The 20,203-nt window shown below is 58.5% G+C and overlaps 1 protein-coding gene across 1 annotated transcript; it reads left to right on the plus strand.

The window, feature by feature from the left end:
• The first annotated feature begins 2,824 nt into the window (after positions 1–2,824).
• On the plus strand, positions 2,825–20,150 carry LENG8 (leukocyte receptor cluster member 8). The gene is made up of 15 exons (XM_075917466.2): positions 2,825–3,341; positions 7,722–7,893; positions 8,608–8,706; positions 8,914–9,027; positions 10,253–10,499; positions 11,784–11,919; positions 12,422–12,607; positions 12,772–13,095; positions 13,572–13,706; positions 14,261–14,546; positions 15,240–15,341; positions 16,122–16,190; positions 16,484–16,613; positions 17,292–17,499; positions 19,261–20,150. The coding sequence occupies exons 1-15, from the start codon at positions 3,304–3,306 to the stop codon at positions 19,421–19,423; spliced, it is 2,409 nt and encodes an 802-aa protein (XP_075773581.2). The 5' UTR covers positions 2,825–3,303; the 3' UTR covers positions 19,424–20,150.
• Positions 20,151–20,203: the final 53 nt, after the last annotated feature.

Below are 20,203 nucleotides of genomic sequence, written 5' to 3' on the forward strand. Positions count from 1 at the left end.
ATGTAACTACTGTGCTCCACACCCCCAAGGGAGGGGGAGATCCACACCCGAGGGAGGCAGAGACGCTGGTGTCCTGTACATACGCATGACCAGGCAAAAATGTTCTTAAGTTGGCAGCTGGTTTTATTTCCTTCCAGAATTCAAGCGGATGGGACCAGCCAGGTTGGCGGGAGGGTGCGCCGGGGCAATTAGCAACGTCTTTGTGTTGTGATTGTCTGTTTCACCAGCCTCGGGGATGGGCAGGAGCAGATTCCTGCAGGCAGGGTCATGGATCTCGTGCAAACTTTCTTACAGGCAGGAAGCAAAATCTTAGGGGGAGAAAAATTCAAAGTGACGCTAATGCTGACAACTATTGCATAAAGTCAAGGGGGGGGGAGGGGCGTTATAAGCCCAGCACCCAGCTGAGCCCTCCTGATACCCAGGGGAGCAGGGTTGGATTTCCAGCAATGAGCATGTCAGTGCTAAGTGGAGGCCCACTCGAGAAAGGCTGGCACCAGTCTGGCCATCATGAGTCCTGGCTCCCAAACACCATCCCCCAGCTCTAACTACTAGTCCCCAGCCCCCGGCTCCCAGCCCCCTGCTCTAACCACTAGCTCCCCTCCCCTGGCTCCAACCACTAACCTGCCACCCCCACCTGTGGCTCCCAGTCCCCATTCTAACCACTAGCTGCCCCCCCCCGGCTCCCCACTCTAACCCCGTTCTCTGGCTCCCAACTCCCTGCTCTAACCACTAGCCTCCCCAGCTCCCCTCTCTAACCACTAGCCCCCCCTCCTCTGGCTCCTAACCCCCCTGCTCTAACCACTAGCCCCTCCTCCCCTGGCTCCCAACCCCCCTGCTCTAACCACTAGCCCCCCCTCCCCTGGCTCCAACCACTAGCCTGCCACCCCCACCCCCACCCGTGGCTCCCAGTCCCCATTCTAACCACTAGCCGCCCCCTCCCCCCCGGCTCCCCACTCTAACCCCGTTCTCTTGCTCCCAACTCCCTGCTCTAACCACTAGCCCCCCCCTCTGGCTCCTAACCCCCTGCTCTAACCACTAGCCCCCCCTCCCCTGGCTCCCAGACCCTTGCTCTAACCACTAGCCCCCCTTTCCTGGCTTCCAGACCCTTGCTCTAACCACTAGCCCCCCCCCCTCCCCTGGCTCCCAGACCCTTGCTCTAACCACTAGCCCCTCTTCCCCTGGCTCCCAGACCCTTGCTCTAACCACTAGCCCCCCCCTCCCCTGGCTCCCAGACCTTTGCTCTAACCACTAGCCCCCCCTGGCTCCCAGACCCTTGCTCTAACCACTAGCCCCCCCCTCCCCTGGCTCCCAGACCCTTGCTCTAACCACTAGCCCCCCCCTCCCCTGGCTCCCAGACCCTTGCTCTAACCACTAGCCCCCCCTCCCCTGGCTCCCAGACCTTTGCTCTAACCACTAGCCCCCCCTCCCCTGGCTCCCAGACCCTTGCTCTAACCACTAGCCCCCCCTCCCCTCCCCTGGCTCCCAGACCCTTGCTCTAACCACTAGCCCCCCCTCCCCTGGCTCCCAGACCCTTGCTCTAACCACTAGCCCCTCTTCCCCTGGCTCCCAGACCCTTGCTCTAACCACTAGCCCCCCCTCCCCTGGCTCCCAGACCCTTGCTCTAACCACTAGCCCCTCTTCCCCTGGCTCCCAGCCCCCTGCTCTAACCACTAGCCCCCCCTCCCCTGGCTCCCAGACCCTTGCTCTAACCACTAGCCCCCCCCCTCCCCAGCCCCCTGGCCCCCCCTCCCCTGGCTCCCAGACCCTTGCTCTAACCACTAGCCCCTCTTCCCCTGGCTCCCAGCCCCCTGCTCTAACCACTAGCCCCCCCTCCCCTGGCTCCCAGACCCTTGCTCTAACCACTAGCCCCCCCCCCTCCCCTGGCTCCCAGACCCTTGCTCTAACCACTAGCCCCCCCCCCTCCCCTGGCTCCCAGACCCTTGCTCTAACCACTAGCCCCCCCCTCCCCTGGCTCCCAGCCCCCTGCTCTAACCACTAGCCCCTCTTCCCCTGGCTCCCAGCCCCCTGCTCTAACCACTGACTCCCAGCTCCCCCCAAGCCTGGGAGAGAACCCAGGAATTCTGGCTCCCCTTCACTAACCACTAGGCCCCCCCTCCCCGGACTGCGCAGAACCCAGAAATCCTGGCCCAGAGCCCCCTCCCCCATTTGATTGCTTCCGCCTTTGAAGGGGCCTGACCCTCGCCGGCCACCATCCCTCCCTGGGGCCTCCGCCCTCTTCGCCCTTCTCCGGCCCCTCCCGCCGCGCGCCCGCCTCCCGCCAATCCGAGCCCAGCTCCTCCCCCGCCGATTGGTCGCGCCGGGGTTAGCAAGGGCGGGTGGAAGCGCGCGGCCTCCTGACGTCACCCCGCCGGCGCACGCCCGCACGCACGCACGCGCCCCGTCTCTGCGCCGCGTCTCCCGCGGGCGTCCGGCGACGTGCGGCGCGAGGCGGCCCGGAAGGACGCGCGCGAGGCCGGGAGAGAAAAAAAAAAAAAAAAAAACAAACCACCAACCCCTCCAGCAGCAGGAGGCCGCCGCCATCTTGGGAGAGCGGAGGGAGCGCGGCGCGAGCGGACCCCGGGCCTAGGCGGGGCCCGGGGGGGGGCAAGAGGCCGGGGGGGGGGGCCCGAGGCGGGGGGGGGCACGAGGGCGGGGGGGGGGTGGGGCGGGGGGGGCACGAGAGGCCCTGAGGCGGGGGGGGGGGGCCGAGGGGGTGGGGGGGGGCAGGAGAGGCGGGGGGGGGGGGGCCGAGTGTGTGTGGGGGGGGGCAGGAGAGGCCCTGAGGGGGGGGCGCTCGCGGGGCTGAAGCTCGCAGGGGCCCGGCCCTTAAGGCTTGGAGGAGCCGGGGGGGGCTGAAAAGCTGCGGGGGGGGGGGAGGCCGCGGCCTAGGGGAGCCTGGTGCGGACGTTGGGGGGGGCTGAGAGGGGCCGTAACCGGGGCCTGAGGCGCAAGGGGAAGGTGGGGGCCCCGCAGCGGGTCTGTACCCCCGAGAAGACTGACTCAAGGGGGAGCCGCCGAGCGCTCCCCATCCTGACCCGAAGGGCCTCCTGTTTCCTGCCCTGGAGCGTGGGGCCGGGCCCCCCGAGTTCTCGCCCGCCCGCACCCAGGAGGCTGAGCCGCCCCCCCACCGATACAGAGCGAAGGGGGGCACCCCTGGATTCCTGCCCGGCCATACGCCCAGGAGGCACAGACTGTTCGGGGTGCTGTGACTTTGCACCCGGCGACCCCACACGGTGTGTCTACGGAGCCGGGCGCAGGGGCCACTGCTATAATCCCAGCTTTTCCACCTCCAGCGACGGAACGATGGCGACCAACCTAGGCGACCAGCGATCTCCTGAATGGTGATCATTGCATTTTGGGTGCTTGGGTGGGGGCTGTAGAGGTCGCTGGTTAATCTGCTGCTGCTTCAGGTTGACTTTGGCGGGGAAGGGGAGTAGAGGGGAGCAGTGAATTGGCTCCCTAGCAATGACGGCGTTCCTTTGACAAAAGCCCAGATTCATGGGCCAAAGCAAACTAAGCTCTCATTCTCCCAGGCTGCCACATGTCTTAGTCAGCAGGCTGGATCAGCATGTCACCAAATAGTGACAAAGGAATCTTCTTTTTCAGAGCATAAACTAGTGACTCAGATGGGACAGGAACAGATCCTTGTTCTCTGTACATTGTGGTTGTCTGTGCTCTTTCCTCTGAAGCAACAGCTAGTAGCAGTGCAATCACCCTCATCTCCTGTACCTGTAATTTTAAATGTCTTGGAAGGGTTCTTTACTCCTTAAGGCTAGACTTATCTGTGCTGCAGGGGACTCTTTTTCTATTGCACCATAGACAAGCCCATATTTTTAAGGCATTTGAAAATGGGGTGATGAAATGTTGTGTGGGGGTAGGCTAGTGGGTTAAGCCACACAGACTTTGTACTAGTATAGCTTTTTCAGTTAGAGGTATTGCTTTGAAATAGTTATACCAGTACACCCCTCTAGAGTGGACGTAGTTGGGCCAGTATAAAAGCCTACCAGTAAAGCTGATTTCCCTCATGAGAATAATCTGTACTTTTATGAGCACCTTGATAGTTTCATCCACTCTGGGGAAGATTTATGCGCTGGATTTTAATTAGGGATGTAAGCAAGTATCGACTGCTCGACTACCGGATAAGCTTATTGGGTAGTTGAATGGAGTACTCCACTACTTGCTCTCCCTCCTTCACTGCCTCTGTATGAGAGGCAGCAACAGGGTGGAGGGGAAACAAACTGGTGCTGGGTGTTACCAGCTTAAAAGCACCATCTCTGCAGTGCCACTTGTCCCCTATCTCCCCACTGCTGCCTCTTTCAGAGGCTGCTCTGGCTGCTGCTGGAGCAGCCCCTGCTCGCGGCTGCAGCGAGCTGGGATCGAGCAGGCCCGGCTCACACCGATCCGGGACCACTGCGCCTCTGCATTTAAAATGCAATAAGGGCTCAGCGGCTCTTGCTACAGGAAAGCCCCGACTTCCGACCGCCCGAGTCACGACCCCCTGTGCTTACAACCATTTTTTTAAGTGCAGAAGGGGCTGAAGAACCCCGACTTAGTCCTTGGCCAGCATTTACAACTGCGCTTGGCACCTATTGTAAATGAGGGTTCAAGTTATGACGCCCCCGACTTGTAACGATTCCCCAGGAACCAATCGCATCGCAAGTCGGGGGCCACCTGTACATTTCAAGTGCAGGTGGCTCCTGGGGCTGGGATTGAGCAGTCCTGGCTTATGCTGGCTCCGGACCGCTGCGGCTCTGTTTTCTAAATGTAAGAGCCTGGCAGCTCTTACTGTTTAAAATGCAGAGCCCCAGCAGGCACAAGAGCTACCCCCACTGCAGCTCTGCAGAGCCGCTCCCTTATCAACAAATGGTGTCGACTACATAATTAGCCAAATAACCACAATTTAACATAAATTATACTGGTATCAAAGCTTTTGTCTGTAAACAAGCCTTTAAACTGCTGCACCTAAGCTGCTTCTATATGTCCGGTGTGAGTAGTGTAGCTGGATGAACATCCTTTAAATGCTTCTGTATGTTGAAGTGTGTTTTAGCACTAATGGTGTGGGGATAAAAGCCTGAGCACGCATCTGAAAGAGCCAATCAGAATGACTATAAACCAGAAGCAGATTAAAAGGCTCATCAAGAATGGCCATACAAACCTTTTAGGTGAAATCCACAGACCACTTTATTTTAGGGGGAGGTTTTTCTGTCAAAAACATTTAAGTGAAGGGCTTAGCCTTAGTAGGAGAATCTGTCAAATTAATGTTAGTCTAATACGTTATTTGATCGACTTTGGTACTGAGTGTAATATTCATGATTTGTGTGCTGGGTTTAGCACGGTAAAGTTCTGACTTCCAGTCCTGCAACAGATTCTTCACAGGCAAGACCATTTGGCCCACGCGGGTCCCCTGTCAACTTTGTTGGAGGGGCCCATGATGAGCTCATTGCGGGATTGGGCCTCTTGGGGTGGAAGTGTCAATTTTTAGTTCTTTTTTTTAAAAAGCTTCAGAACTGTGTGTGAATCATTTTGCTGCTTACTAGAATGTGGCAGGGTTTAAAGATTGCTGGGGACAGGAGGAAAACTGAGGGTGGTTTTGTTTTTTCGTCTTTGTGATATATGCAACTGTTTTGCCATTAATCAGGTAAATCTCAATGTTTTTTTGGGGGGGGAGGGGGAAGGTTGATGTGGTAAGCAAGGGAGCCATAGATTAGCAAACCCCGTCTGTCCGTCTGTGAGGAATGCTGCATTTCTAATTGGTTTGGCTTTATCTTCCAGCCATTGGGTTTTGTGCTGCCTTGTTCTAGGGAATGTGGGTCAAAACCAGAGAGACAGACAGAGACTGACATGTTGGATAAAGACTCAAAATCTTTTCTCCTAACAATCAGTTCTCTGTCGTATCAGTGATGGAGAGATTGTCTGGCAATCTTCCCTCTCTCCTTATGTCATTTAGTCCCATTGACTTCAGTCAGACCAAGTTACAGTGACAAGTGAAGCAACAGGTTGCATTGCTTTGAGACCTGTTGCGTTAGGCGCTTTGCAAACGCAGAACAGGAAGTGTACAGAACGGAATGCAAACCTTTGTACTGTCTCCATACCTGTGATGTCATAATCCTGCCAGTTCTCCAGCTGGGGGATTGAATCTAAATCATGATTGGAATCGCTAATTGGAATGCCTCCTGTTAAACCCTCGATTTTAAATTAACTTTTTCATTTTGTACTTATGACAGGTGTATTCTCACTGGTCGATAGAGCCATTAAAATGTAGATTTACAAATAACAGTACCTTTACAGTGGTTTGTTACAGTATAGCTATAGACACTTATTTAAACTGTTATAGAGCTTCATATTTTCAGATTGTTAAATTGTACACTTTTAGTATGTTAAGAAAAGGTGAATGAGATTTTGCTTTTGTGCTACTATTGTGCCATATATATATGAAGTGTGACAAAAAGTTAGAATCTGGCGGAAAACATCTTTATGTAGAAAAGCAGGCTGTAACACACTGAGGTTTCTTGATATAAGCTCGTTAAGTCACAAATTGTATTTAGTTACTTTAGGCCTGGCATATCTTGTATTAAATTCAGATTTCACTCTAAACTTTTTTTTAAAGAAAATCTTACTAACATTTAAATAATTATAAATCTGATTTTTATCCACCCTGTTCTCCAGTCAGCCCTGAAGTCTTCCAGGAAAGAACTGGGTAGATAAGGCACAAATTTCTAACACAAACCCTTTAGGAGCTTGCCTTAGAAGCAGAAGGAGACACACAATTGCCATGAAATCTGATCAGTTCAGGGGCGGTCTAGACAACTTCCTTAAAATAGCCTCTCCCTGGCCAAGCAAGATGACTTTGCAGAGTTGTTTTCATAGTTCAGCTGGGTGTTTTCTAAGCCTGGGTGCTTGCTAAATATTGGACAACTTCAAATAAGCGGGGTAATCTCGGAGTGGGGAACATGTTGCTACTTTTTTCTTTTTATTTTAGAGGCTCCTTTATTTTTTTAAAGAACTAAAGTGACAGTTATTTGAAAGCCACTCAGGTGTGATGCAGAGAATAACTCTGGAAGCTGGTGGATTAAGGGATAAAATGCAGGGGAGGGGGCCAGAGTCACAACGCACACTGTAACATTGCCCTCTGACTCACCTGTAAAGGCGCAAGCTTGTTTGTGTCTGTGAAATAGCCCTGGTGAGACTGGTGTGGCTTGTTAGAGTGCACCTCTTTCAGGGCAGGCCAGATTCCATATCGGATTTAACTATGGGGTGATGGAGACACGACTTCCAGAGAAGCATGGACCTAGTGATTAGGGGTCCTTCCCCCACGCCCGCCTCTCTGTGCCTCAGTTTCCTCTCTGTAGCATGAGGATGGTGAGGGGCTGCTGTGGGGGTAGACGCATTAAGATTGTGCGGTGCTTAAGAGATGGTGAGTGTCATATGATGACTAAGAGGTTGCGCTGTGTTAGCAGGCGATCCTAGAGTGGAGGAGGGGGCACAGCGGTGAGTGAAGGTGTGTGAAGCAGGGAGACTCACGAATACATGAATGAAGAGAGAATGGCTCTGTTTATCCTCTGGGTGGCACTCCTGCCTCCTTTCTGCTCAGACCTAGCTTAAGCTGCAGCTTGCTTTAACCCTGGCTGCATCTGGCTAACCTTTACCTTTGCAGTCAGGGCAGAGGGATTCATGTGCCCAGACTCCAAGCTTAACCCTCGGCTTTCTCTTGATCCATCCAGGGCTCCCCAGTACAATCTAGGGAACAGCGCCACCCGGGAGAACAACATGGAGGGGCCAGCGCATGAGAACCCTGAGTGGGAGAAAGCCAGGCAGGCGCTGGCTAGTATCAGCAAAGCCAATGCTGCCTCTGGGACCAGCAAGGCCTCCAACAATGGACCAGCTAATACGCAGGTAACAGGCCCCCCGCTTTTTCATGGGGTCCTCATCTGAGCACCAGCATGCGGGGAAATCTTACCTGGCCCCAGTGCCCAAGAGAAGGGTTAAAACGTGAATTTCCATGCCATTGCGCTTAGTTCGTTACGGGGCAGTGAGGGCTGGTCAACCGAGCATGGGCTTAGACCGTGGGAGACCTGGCTTGGACGGGTGAATCTGGAGAAGTCACTTCTCCCGTCCCCTTCCTCTGCCTCTCTTTAGATTTTGATTTTAAAGCTTTCGAGGGCAGGGCCAATGCCAAGCATGGCAGGGCCACCATCTGGTCGATCCCTTCAGCAGACTACATTTTATGCCCTGCCAATTATACTTATTTGCTCTTATTTATTCTACGCTGCTGCCGCCCTCGGAAGCCCCAGCCGAGGCGCCGAGCCCTGTTGCGCGAGCTTCTGTACAAACCCAGAACGAAAAGATGGTCCCGGCACCCAGTGAGCGTCTGCTCTGTTGGCCGAAGAGGTTGGGTTGTGTCCACATGCTGGTTTTAAACTCAGTCTTGTTATGTGCCCGCACGACCTTCTTGTATGTCGGTGCATGCTGGGAAAAACCTGGTTTGCTGCTGTCTGCTACCTGGTGCGGTGCACACTGGGATAGCCAGTGGGGGACTAGTGGGGCTCAGGTCCAGGTCATGCTCCCTTCTCACCGCCCGTTGTGATGCTCCTGTATGTTTCTCTGCAGTATGCATCCCAGCAAGGAGACCCAAACGCGCTGCAGCAGTATTACCAGTGGTACCAGCCGTACAACTTCGGATATCCCTACAATTACTGTTACCCAATGGTGAGCGATTTACCCACTGCCCTGTGTTCGGGATCTCTTGGCAAGAGCTGGGGTGGGGAGCAGCCAATGGGAGGTGCTTGGGGGGGGGGGGGGGATTTTAATGGCAGGGGTGATGGGGGGGGGGAGGGGGTTTAGCCAGCATTTGTTAAACACTTGCAAAGTGCAGTGCACTGATGCGGCTCTGTGGGGCTTGGCTCGTCTCTGCAGAATGTCTACCCAGGCTACAGCTTCCCCGGCCAATATGGGGTCGCAGGGTCGTATTCCTCTTCGGCAGCCCAGCAGCCGCCAGCTCCGGGCCAGCACCAAGGGAACATGAATCAGGTAGGTCTGAATGCTCAGGGGTCCTGCTGCCAGGCCTTCTGGACCGCGCTCGCTTCTCTGCTCCCCCTGGGGCCAGGATTCGCATCAGGATTGTGGGCTAGTGGTTAGAAGAGGCTTTGGCACAAGGATCCCTGAGGGTTGGGGCAGTAGGGGCCAGGAGTGAGAGCTGACTGGGTTCTGTGTGAAGATCTTGGCAAGAATGTTATAGCGAGGGGCTGGGATCTGGGACTTTCCCCGGCTGTGGGAGGGGCGTGGGGTCTAGTGGCTAAAGCAGGAGGGACTGGGTGCTATCTCCCAGCTCTGGAAATGGGGTGGGGTCGTATTATGATCATGAGGGTTAGCCAGCAGCCTGGGGACTCGGGTTAACTATGTCCTTTACCTAGCCAGGTGGAGTAGCCAATAGGAGTGTAGGTAGGAATTTCAAACTGGGACCAAGGAATTTTGGTTTTTCCCTCCTTTGTTCTGGGCAGTTCTCTCCAGCTATTGAGGGGGACAGACACTATGTCTCCCTCCAAGAAAAGACTCTTCCTTCACTTTCTGTAAGTGGGGTAAAGTTTAGATAAATCCATTAGGTTTCATTGTGTTATGGTTTGGGTAGGGATCTGCTGCCTGTGCACTTTTTAAAAGATGTTCGGCTTTTCTTTGTAACTAAGTTCTAGGCCCATGGAGGTTCCATCTGGAATGTTGTGGTGCTAATAAAAGTTTTCTCTTTTCCTTTTGGTTGATGGTAGTGTCCTGCTTTTTACTTTAGGGGTGCGATTTTCCCAAATGGTCTCTCCCCTGGTTTCTTTTTTAATTTGGGTGGTGGCAGCGGAAGTCTTATTCCCAAAATCTAGGTTTTTAAGATTTTGGGGGGAAGTTTTATACCAAAGCCTGGTAGATAAGGTTTTGGGGTAATTGCTGGCCACCACTCCTGCATGTATCGTGCCAGAGTGAGGAAGGAGCCGTAACAGGTAGGGGCCGAGTGTCAGCACTGCTAACTACTGGTTGTGTGACAGCAGGCAAGAAACTGAGCGACAGACTTTTCTTGAGTCAGGGCTTTGTAACCCTTGGCTGCCCCGATTCTTAAGACAACAGGCTGTTCTCTCCTCCCCCCCTCCCACCCGGCCCATCTGGAATGGGGGGGCACAGTTTATCTACTCATCTGCTTCTCACTGGGCCTTGACGCCTGTCTAGGGCAGGCATGTGCCACTTTCCGCTGAGCGTGTCTGTCTCTCCCTTCCAGCCCCCAGTGCCTGGCATGGAGGACGGCATGGGCTACCCCAACCAGCAGCAGCAGATGGCCGCCTCCAACCCACCTCAGCCACCTCCGCAGCATGCCGGCCACCCCATGGGCAGCATGGGCCAGCAGCAGGGCAGCCCGTCCGGGAACCAGCACCTGCAGCAGAACTCGGGTGCCTCCTACAACCAGCATGCCTACGCCGAGGGGCCCAAGCCCAAGAAGGGGCAGCAGCTGTGGAACCGCATGAAACGTGAGTCTGGCCCGGGTTAGAGTGGGGCTGGGAACTAGGACTCCTGGGTGCTCAGTCTGGTGGGTTAGAACAGGGGGAAGGGGGCGGGAAGGCAGCAAAGTGCAGACTAGTGGTTTGAGCAGGCAGCTAAGACTTGCAGGTTCTGTGCCCGGCTCTGGGGGTTAAAGCAGGAAGAGGGCTGGAACAGGGAGACGGGTGCTTGGCTCTCCCGGGTTCATGGTCACCGCCCGTAGCCAGCTCTTGGCGCACGGCTCTCATGAATGACTGTCACAAGGAGAGATGTACGATCCCGTTTCATTAGTTAACTGGCTACGTGTTACGTTTAACCCGTTAACCGACTGCATGAGGGATGGCTAGAGCGGGTGCCGCCAACTGCGGACAAAGGCTGCTCCGACCCTACCCACAGTACGCCCTGCAGGGTTGGAGAAGCCCCTTGCCCAGGGCGGGTGGGGGACTGCCCCAGCCCCCACCGGTTAATCATAACTGGTAAGCCTCGCCTGTTAAGGGTGAGACTTACCGGTTAACCGTTAACATCCCGAGTAAGAATGCCATGTCACTCGCCGGCTCCGGTCCTCGCGTCTGCTCGCGCCGCTGACTCGGACCAGCTGGCAGCACAAAGCTGTCCTGCAGCGCGCCAGCTCTTGACATGGTTCCCGTCGCTCACCCTTTGCTGGGGGCGGATGAGAGAGTCGTGGGGGCCCGGCCTCACTTGTGGAGTCTGGCGATGCGCATGTGTGCTAAGAAACAGACATCACAAACCCGTAGCCCCGCCTCGGACTCATTCCCTTGTCTGTAAAACGGTGGAAATTCCCCTCCCCACCACAGGGGGGCGCTCTGCGGTGGAGACTTTCCTCTAAGGGGCATAATACATGTTCGCCTTCTGCCTTCTCCAAGCCAAGCCTTCCCCTCCCCTCGGAGACCTCAGGGTTGCTTGCCCTGTGCTTGAATGCAGTCCCCTGGGGTGGGGCACGGAACTGGCTTTCCGGGGTCCTTCAGCTGATGCAGCCACTTCTGGGGTGGGATGCAGGGCTGTTTATACCGGGGTTCCGCAGGGATAGGGTATGTGTTCTGGCATCAGCACGACAAAGACGACATAGCTGTTCCAGACAGGAATTGAAGGAGAGGGTTCCAAGTAAAATCGGAGAGAGGGTGTGTGTTTGGCTTAAATCAAATGTAGTTTGGGGGTGTCTTCTCAAGTGAGTCCCTCTAGCCCAAGGATTCAGTAAACTCAGAATTCCCTTCCTGCTTCGAGCTATCCAGTAAACCTCTCTCTGGTCTCCACAGACGCCCCTGGAGCCGGCGGCCTGAAATTCAACATCCAGAAACGCCCCTTTGTGCTAACGAACCAGAACTTTGGTGCCTCAGACCAGCACAGCAACTTTGGGCCGCAGCAGAACTCGGAGAAACATCACAACCAAGGGTACGTGTCTCGCTGCCCGGCCGCGCCGTCCGTCCGTCACGCCTGGGGCCCACCGGCGAAGGCAGAGGCCGTGCAGGGCGGGGAGTGAGCGCTCCGAAATAGAATCCCACCGCTGCCCCTGAACTCTGTGGGCCAGCTCTCCTCCCCTCTGATTGTCCTAGTAACTCGTCTCAGCCCCCGGTCTGACTTGGATTCCTCTTCCTGGAGTTATTTCCAGGGAGTTCTCAGTCCAAAGGTGCCTTCCGGCTGTGGAATCTATGGGAGGGGACGGGAAATCCATGGGGGCATCAAATGGGACGCAGGATTTCAGCAGGGGGCTTGTCCAATGGCGTCAATACTTCCTGTGTCTTCTGGAAACACCTAACTGGTCTGTCCCTGGTTTGCCCATCAGCTGGGGATCGGTCTACGCCTTGGACCGCAGGCCTTTCTCTCCCATCCCAAACCCTCCTTCAGTGGCTCGTGCCAGGCCTCTAACGTCCGGCTTTCATTGTCCTTCCCGCAGCTCGTCGGCTGGCAAGCCGGAGGACTGGCCCCAGGACATGAAGGAGTACGTGCAGCGCTGCTTCACCGCCTGCGAGTCGGAGGAGGACAAGGACCGGACGGAGAAGCTGCTGAAGGAGGTGCTGCAAGCCAGGCTGCAGGACGGCACGGCCTACACCATCGACTGGAGCAGGGAGCCGCTGCCGGGGTGAGCCCCCCTGCCGGCGGGACGGGGGTCGGGAGGGGGCTGAGTCGGGATTTGTGGGGTCTTCCCGGCTCAGGGAAGAGCTGGTGGCTGAGGCTCCCTCAGCGAACGCCAGTGATGCTCTGACGCCCGGCGGCCTGTCTCATAACACCCGCTCTCCCCTCCAGCCTGGGCAGGGACAGCATGGCGGAGAGCCCCAAGAAGAAGCGCTGGGAGGTGTCTTCTCTCCATGCCCCCCGGGGCTCCGTGCCCTCCGGCCTGTCGCAGCAGCAGCAGCAGCAGCAGCAGAGGGGCAGCGGGGCGGGCAGCGCGATAGGCTCCCAGTCCCAGCGTGGGGGGGGCGGCGGGGCCGGGCGGGCCCGAGGCAGCAGCAGCTTCCCCACCAAATTCGGGAACCGCAACGTCTTCATGAAGGAGAACAGCTCGTCCTCCAGCGCCGGGTCCCGCTCCCGCTCGTCCTCACGCTCGCCCGGCCGCCGCTTCCGGCGCAGGTAGGGGCATTAGGGCCAGGCCTGCCCAGCCGGGCCTCGGGGAGCCGTTACTCATGCCAGGGTGCAAGGGGGCTGAGATCAGGGAGCCCTCGCTAGACTCTGAGGACCTGATGGTGTTAAACGTGGGACTAAGGGGCCCAGCCAAGCTGGCGGCCCTGTCCCCAGCCCAGCTCAGCCCCCGGGCCCCCCACAGGGCGTCAGAAACCAAGTTAACCCGCTGCCCGGACGGGAGGGGAGACCATATTGGAAATGGGATCCAAGTGCGACTGCCTGAGTCTGCAGAGAGCCTGAGCCCACAGCTCTGCGAGCAGCCCTGAGCTTCTCCTCCTGAGGGGTCCTCGCTCCCCCCCTACCAGGAGAATGGGGGCAGGCGCTGGGGAAGAGCCCTTAGCCCCTGCCAGATTTCAGGGGAGGGGCCCCAGGGTTGCTGGGGGCAGGGCCGAGAGGCTGCCCACTAACTGTGCCTCTTTCGGCAGCGATTCCCATTCGGACTCCGACAGCTCCTACTCGGGCAACGAGAGTCGTGTGGCCAACCGCAGGAACGTGCCGAAAAACCGGGGCCGAGGGGGACACATGGAGCGGGGCCGGATGAGGATGCAGAGGGGTAAAAGGTACGGGCAGGAAGCGGGGTGGGGAGGGGGCTTAGTTAATGAGGCACTTGGGGGCTAAGCTGTGGCTGTGCAAAGAAGCAAGGATAGAACCTCGATGCGCGGACCAGCTCTGGAAGGGGGGTGCTCTAGTGATCGGGGGGGGGCACTAGGACTCCTGGGTTCTGGACCGGCTCTGGGAGGGGGGTGCTCTAGTGGTCGGGGGGGGGGGTCATTAGGACTCCTGGGTTCTGGACCGGCTCTGGGAGGGGGGTGCTCTAGTGGTCGGGGGGGGGGGGGTCATTAGGACTCCTGGGTTCTGGACCGGCTCTGGGAGGGGGGTGCTCTAGTGGTCGGGGGGGGGGGTCATTAGGACTCCTGGGTTCTGGACCGGCTCTGGGAGGGGGGTGCTCTAGTGGTCGGGGGGGGGGGTCATTAGGACTCCTGGGTTCTGGACCGGCTCTGGGAGGGGGGTGCTCTAGTGGTCGGGGGCGGGCACCAGGACTCCTGGGTTCTGACCCTGTGCGAGTCCACTGTCCCCCGGCTGCTGAGCTGAGCCGCCCGCGTGTCCCTTTCAGGCACGACCAGGGCCCCTCGAAGCGCAACCGCCGGCGGAACGCCATGGACTACGAGGACCCCGAGAAGGAGTTCAAGAAGCAGCGGCGGGCGGCCCGCTTCCAGCACGGCCACGCCAAGAAGCTGCGCCTGGAGCCCCTCATCCTGTCCATCAACAGCCTGGACCCCGCCGGCTCGGAGAGCCTGGACTGGAACGAGCTGAAGATCCTGGGCACCTGTCAGGAGATCACCAAGCACTACCTGCGGCTCACCTGCGCCCCGGACCCCTCCACCGTCCGGCCCGTCCCGGTGAGTGCCAGCCAGCCGCCCCGAGCCTCCCGCAGGCTGGGACCCCAGCTCGGACCACAGCTACAGGGGCACCGGGCAAGGGGAGGAGCTAATCTCTGGCAGGGACCGTGCACCCGATTGGGTCCAGCATGCCTGAGGGGGCAAATTACTTCCCTGCTCCCGGCCTCAGTTTCCCCTCCCAGGCTTTGTGCAGTTCTCCAGCATGGGGGACTCTGTCTAGGCCACATCCGGACGCTGGGCCTCTGGTCTAAGCTGTGGCCTGGGCAGCGTGACGGGGAGCCCCTAATTTTGCCTGGCAGGTTTGTGTCGGAGCCGGAGGGGCGGGGGGGGTCTGGTGTCCCAGGGAGCCCTGAGGGGGTTGGCTTAGGTCAGGGAGTGCAACAGCATCCCGGGTCTGGGTGGGATCTGTATGGGGAGGGAGAGGGCGGTGGTGGGCCCCAGATCTCAGCTGGGGGCAGCCCATGGGGGGGGGGGGCTGAGGTTGGATTGGGGTCTGGGCAGCCGCTCGCACTATGTGCCTCCCCCAAAGGCAACCCATGCAAAGCACCGATCAGCCTGCGGCCAGCCTGCTGTCGCACGAAGCCCTGGGCCCGGCACACTGCTCCCTGTGACGAGCCGGGGCTCTGACCCATCCTTTCCAGCGAGGACACAGCCACTTCTGTCCCCTGCTGACCCGGCCCTCTGCCTCCCCAGGTGCTGAAGAAATCCCTTTCCATGGTGAAGTCGCACTGGAAGGAGAAGCAGGATTACGCCTTTGCGTGCGAGCAGATGAAATCCATCCGGCAGGATCTCACGGTGAGCTGCCTGCCCCTCTCCCGGTCGCAGGCAGCCGTGGGGGGAGCCCGGGGGGGGGAGGGCTGAACTGCAAACCGGGTCTGGGCAGAGGCCCCTCCTTAAGACTGTGCATCTCTAGTGTCCTCAAAGGGCTCCTTTGCGGGGGGATCCAGCCGCTTTGCAAGCAGAGCGAATGGCTCCCAGATCGGAGTCCTGCTGTCGTCGGGTCGGTCAGCTCCGCCGGATAGACAGGCCCCACGTGGCTAGATACGGTGCAGCTTGGGACTGCGGGGGGGAGACTGGGGTCCAGTGGTTAGAGCAGAGGGGCTGAGAGCCGGCACCCCTGGGTCCTCTGTCCAGCTGTACCCCTCGCTGGCTGTGACACCCCAGCCACTTCCTGTCTTGAGTTGGGAGAGGAGTTGTCACTTCCAGGGCAGGTGGTCTCCTGCGTTACCGCATCACTGTTGTGTGTTCAGCCTCTTCCTCCCGGCCCTCGGCTCCCCAGGGTTAACTCCTCGCTCTCGGGGGCTGCTGAGTGCAGCTGCTTTGCTCTGTTGGCGGCTGTGGCCAATGGAGCAGCTGGCCAGAACTATCGGGCGGAAGCTGCTCCATCAGCCAGGTTACCAGGAGCCCCCCCACCCCCGACTTCCGCGCTCGGCACAGGAGAAGCGGCTCTGCGGGACCATCTGGTGGCAGGGTGCTCGCTGCAAGGGGAGTTGGGATTGAACCTGGCCTGATAACGCAGGTGGTAGACCGTCCCGTGGGGCTCCCAAAGTGACCCCTCTCCTCTGCCCCGTGCAGGTACAGGGCATCCGCACGGAGTTCACGGTGGAGGTGTATGAGACCCACGCCCGGATAGCGCTGGAGAAGGTGAGGAGGAGCTGGGTTGCTGGAGGGAGCTGTCGGGAGTTGGGGGGGACCGGCTGTGTCAGAAACCCCCTGCGTGGGGGGGGGGGGGGAGGTGAAGTAGAATGGGCCAGAGGTCGGGGGGGGGGGTGCAAAACGGACAAGTGAGCTTGAGCAGTCGGTGGGACTCCTGGGTTCTATCCCCAGCTGTTGGGGGGGGGGGGGAGTAGGATCTAGTGGTTAGAGCAGTGGGGGCTGGAAGCCGGGACCCCTGAGTTCTCACCGCCCCACCAATAGGAATTCCCATCTCTTCCCAGGGAGACCACGAGGAATTCAACCAATGCCAGACCCAGCTCAAGTCTCTCTATGCCGAGAACCTGCCAGGCAACGTGGGGGAATTCACCGCCTACCGCATCCTCTATTACATCTTCACCAAGAACTCGGGCGGTGAGTGGGGGCGGACTCCCTTCTTCCCTAACAATGGAGGTTCTGCCTCAGCAGTGTCCCCCACCCCCAACCTCGCCCTTGGCCATAGGGGGGCTGCCTGGCACTGGGGTGGGGTCCCTCAAGTCCTACCCTTGCCCAGAGAGCTGTGCCTAGAGTGGCTGCCCATGTAAGTGCCCCCCCATCACCCTGGTCCAGTCTGGTGCCTTACGGTGAGCTGTGAAGGGTTCCTCAAGGATTCGGTGGGGGTGGGGGTAGGGGGACAGATAGGGGAAGCCCATGGTGGGTGGAAGCTGCTCCAGCAGCAGCCCCTGTTTGCGGCAGCCTGGGCTGGCTAGTGCGAGCCGGGACCAAGGAGTCCCAGCTTGTGCTGGTCCGGGACGCTGCGTCTCTGCATTTAAAATGCGGAAGAGCCCGGCGGCTCTCCTCTCACTCCATTTAAAATGCTCAGTCCCAGCTCGAGCTGGCTCCTGGGACTCCCCCACTGCGGCTCCGGAGAGCGGCCCTTCTGGACCGAGCGTGCGGTCCGTACGAATTGTATCGGCACCGCCACTAGCCAGATAACCACCGTTTCACATCCTCAGCCGGGACCCACTCTGCCACGCCCCCAGGGCAGGGAGTGGGCCTGTGGGGGGAGCCTGGGGCCAGCCACAATAACCCCCCCCTTCCCCTCTCCTGCAGACATCACCACGGAGCTGGCCTACCTGACCAAGGAGCTGAAGGCAGACCCCTGCGTGGGCCACGCGCTGTCCTTGCGCGCCGCCTGGGCCCTGTCCAACTACCACCGCTTCTTTGGGCTCTACCGCCAGGCGCCGTGCATGTCTGGCTACCTCATCGACAAGTTCGCCGAGCGGGAGAGGAAGGCGGCCCTCAAAGCCATGATCAAAACGTATGTCAGGCCGGGAGGGCGCCCCGCCCTCTAACCCGCCCCCTGCTGGCGGAATGGGGGCACAGCCAGTCACCTCTCCAGCTGACAGTACAGCTGGATCTGATTGGCCCAGCTAGGGCGGGGGTAGGAAGGATCCTGATTGGGTGGGGGGGCAGCCTAACTTGGTGGGGGGCGGGGGAGGTCACCCGTCATCTTAACCAGCCGTCTCCCTGCGGCAGGTAAGTAGAACCGAGCCAGGGTGCAGCGGAGGGCCCTGTAGGTGACTCGTCGGCTCCGTGCCCAGATTCTGCCTCCGCTCCGAAGCGGGGAGCTGGGGCCGGCCTGCTGTGCATGGGCTAAGGCTGCTGCTAGCACCTTCGTGGGACGGGTGGGGATTGCAGCCTGGCAGCAAACCTTCCGGATGGTGGAGGGGGCAGGATTAATTCACAGGAAGGCAGCTCCAAGGTCCTGTGCTATAGCCCCCAGAGGAGACTTGGGGGGGAGGAGCCTCACTGGCTTGGCAGCTCCAGCCCCCCAGATCAGGATCAGGGTGGCCCCAGAGTTCAGATCTGAACCCTTCTCCCAGCTGGTTCGGAAAGCGCCGGTGTTTCCCTTCCAGCACAGGGAGTGCGGGGGGTTGGGCTGCCTCCCCGCTCCGGCCCGGCGCTGTCACTTAGAGGGGCCGGGCTGCTGCCAAAGGGGATGGAGGCAAGCTTCCTGTGGGGGTGAGGAGGCAAAGCTAGAGAGGGAGGCCAGCGGCTTGGGGCCACCATAAGAGTCTCCCTGCTCCATGGAGAGTCCGGTTGCCCCTGATAGCAGCTACCTTCCCTGCTCTTGAAACAAGGGGCCTCATGCTGCCTCTTAGGAGTGTGGGGGGCAGCCCCCTGAAGAGCGTGGGTGGATCTGCTCCCCACTGCTTGACCTGGGATGCGGGTAGGTGCTGGGAGGTGGGAGCACTAGTGGTTCGGAGCCCTTTTGGGTTTGAGCTCAGTTGGGGGGAGTGCTGCTTGGGGGTCCAATCTGGGAAGGGAATGGAATCCAAGCTTTGGGAGTGGGATTGTCAACCTGTGGAACTCCTCGCCAGAGGATGTGGTGAAGGTTAGAACGTAAACAGGGTTCAAAAAAGAGCTGGATAGGTTCCTGGAGGTTAGGTCCATCAATGGCTATTAGTTAGGGTGGCAGGAATGGTGTCCCTGGCCTCTGTTTGTCTGGAGGTGGGTGACAGGGGAGGGATCATGTGAGGATTCCCTGTTGTGTTCCCTCTCTGGGGCATCTGGCACTGGCCACTGTGGGCAGACAGGACACCGGGCTGGATGGACTGTTGGTCTGACCCAGTCTGGCCGCTCTTATGTTAGTGCGCATGCAGGCTACTTGAGGGTCAGGTCCAGGAGGGGCATTATAGGGGTCAGATCTAGTGGGGCAGGCTGCTTGGGGGAGGCATGGAAGGCAGATCTAGTGGGGCAGATATTGAGAGAGGGGACAGGACACGTGGGGGTGGACCGGGCGGGCAGGGTGTTGGGTGAGGGGCAGATCTAGAGGAGAAGGCCACTTGTAGGGAGGTTAGTGGTTTGGAATGTAGATCTGAGGGGGCAGGCCGCTTGGGGGCAGATCTGGGGTGCAGGTTGCACTGGCTACTTCTCTTCCTCTCCCCCCCGACCTCCCCCTCCGCTGAGGTCCGGAAAGTGGCTCTTGAATTTGTGCTTGTCCCAAACTGCCTCCCGTTGCACTTTCCCCCCGTTCTGTGGTGGGTTTTGTTTATTTGTTTCATTTTGTTTCCTTCAGTTTCCGCCCGGTGCTCCCCGTCTCCTACGTTCAGTCAGAGCTGGCCTTCGAGACGGCCGAGGAGTGCCAGCTCTTCCTGGCCGCTCTGGCTCTTGTGTACACAAGCAGCGACGCATCCAAGATTGACTGCAGGCAGAGCTTAGCAGTCCTGGCCAACTTCTAACCCAGCCCACTCCTCCAAACCCCCTCTAATCGCAGCCAAAGGGTAATGGCGGCTCACTCTGTGCTGCCGGCCTCGCCCCGGCCCCCCCGCACCTCCGCAGACAGAAGCGGGTAAGACGGCCGGCCGCTGGACAGCTTCTCCATAGCGTGCCGGGCAGGGGCCCATGCAATCCTAATGCTTTTGTTTAGTCTCTCTTGCCAGTGGATCGTTCTCCGGGGGGCTGAGGTGGGGAGACCCGTCCTCCACAGCAAAATGCCCTCGCCTGGTGCGAACGCCGTCCCTGCGCAGCCTCAATCTTCGGCTCTGCGCACGCGCGTGTTCGAAGACCCGCCCCTACCCCCACGCAACCGTGCAAACTGTCTCGGGAGGAATCCGGTCCGAAACGCAGCTCTTTCCCTCCCTTCCGCTCCGATCCCGGAGCAATCGGAAGTGACCTCTGGAAGGAAAGAAAAACCTGCAGCTTCACTGGGCTGCCTAATTAAACAGATTTAGCAAAAGGAAGCGAACGTCCAGAGTCGGCCGGTCGGGAGAGCTGTAGTCTAGATCCTCTGGGCACTTTAAAAGCCAAGGAAACTCTTTCCTCTGTGCAATGTTGATCTCTTCTTGGAAATGAGATTTCTCTGTATATATTCAGGATATGCTGTACAGGAAACTCCCCCGCCCCCTTCTATAATGTAAATAAGGAGAGAAATTCATTGTATTTTGTAAAGTATCTTTTCTACTTTTTTTAATTCTAAACTTCAGCAGGTCGGGTTGTGACTTTTTCTTTTGTTGAAATTT

Source organism: Pelodiscus sinensis, chromosome 18 (genome assembly GCF_052426305.1).
Source record: "Pelodiscus sinensis isolate ZL-2025 chromosome 18, ASM5242630v1, whole genome shotgun sequence".
NCBI classification, from domain to species: domain Eukaryota; kingdom Metazoa; phylum Chordata; order Testudines; family Trionychidae; genus Pelodiscus; species Pelodiscus sinensis.

Bases quoted from the DNA above. Each gene is read 5' to 3' on its own strand.
- LENG8 (XM_075917466.2), top strand. From the start codon at position 3,304: ATGGCGACCAACCTAGGCGACCAGCGATCTCCTGAATG. The intron at 9,028-10,252 runs GTAGGTCTGAAT...TCTCCCTTCCAG, and splicing joins ACCAAGGGAACATGAATCAG to CCCCCAGTGCCTGGCATGGA. The intron at 13,707-14,260 runs GTACGGGCAGGA...TGTCCCTTTCAG, and splicing joins AGGATGCAGAGGGGTAAAAG to GCACGACCAGGGCCCCTCGA.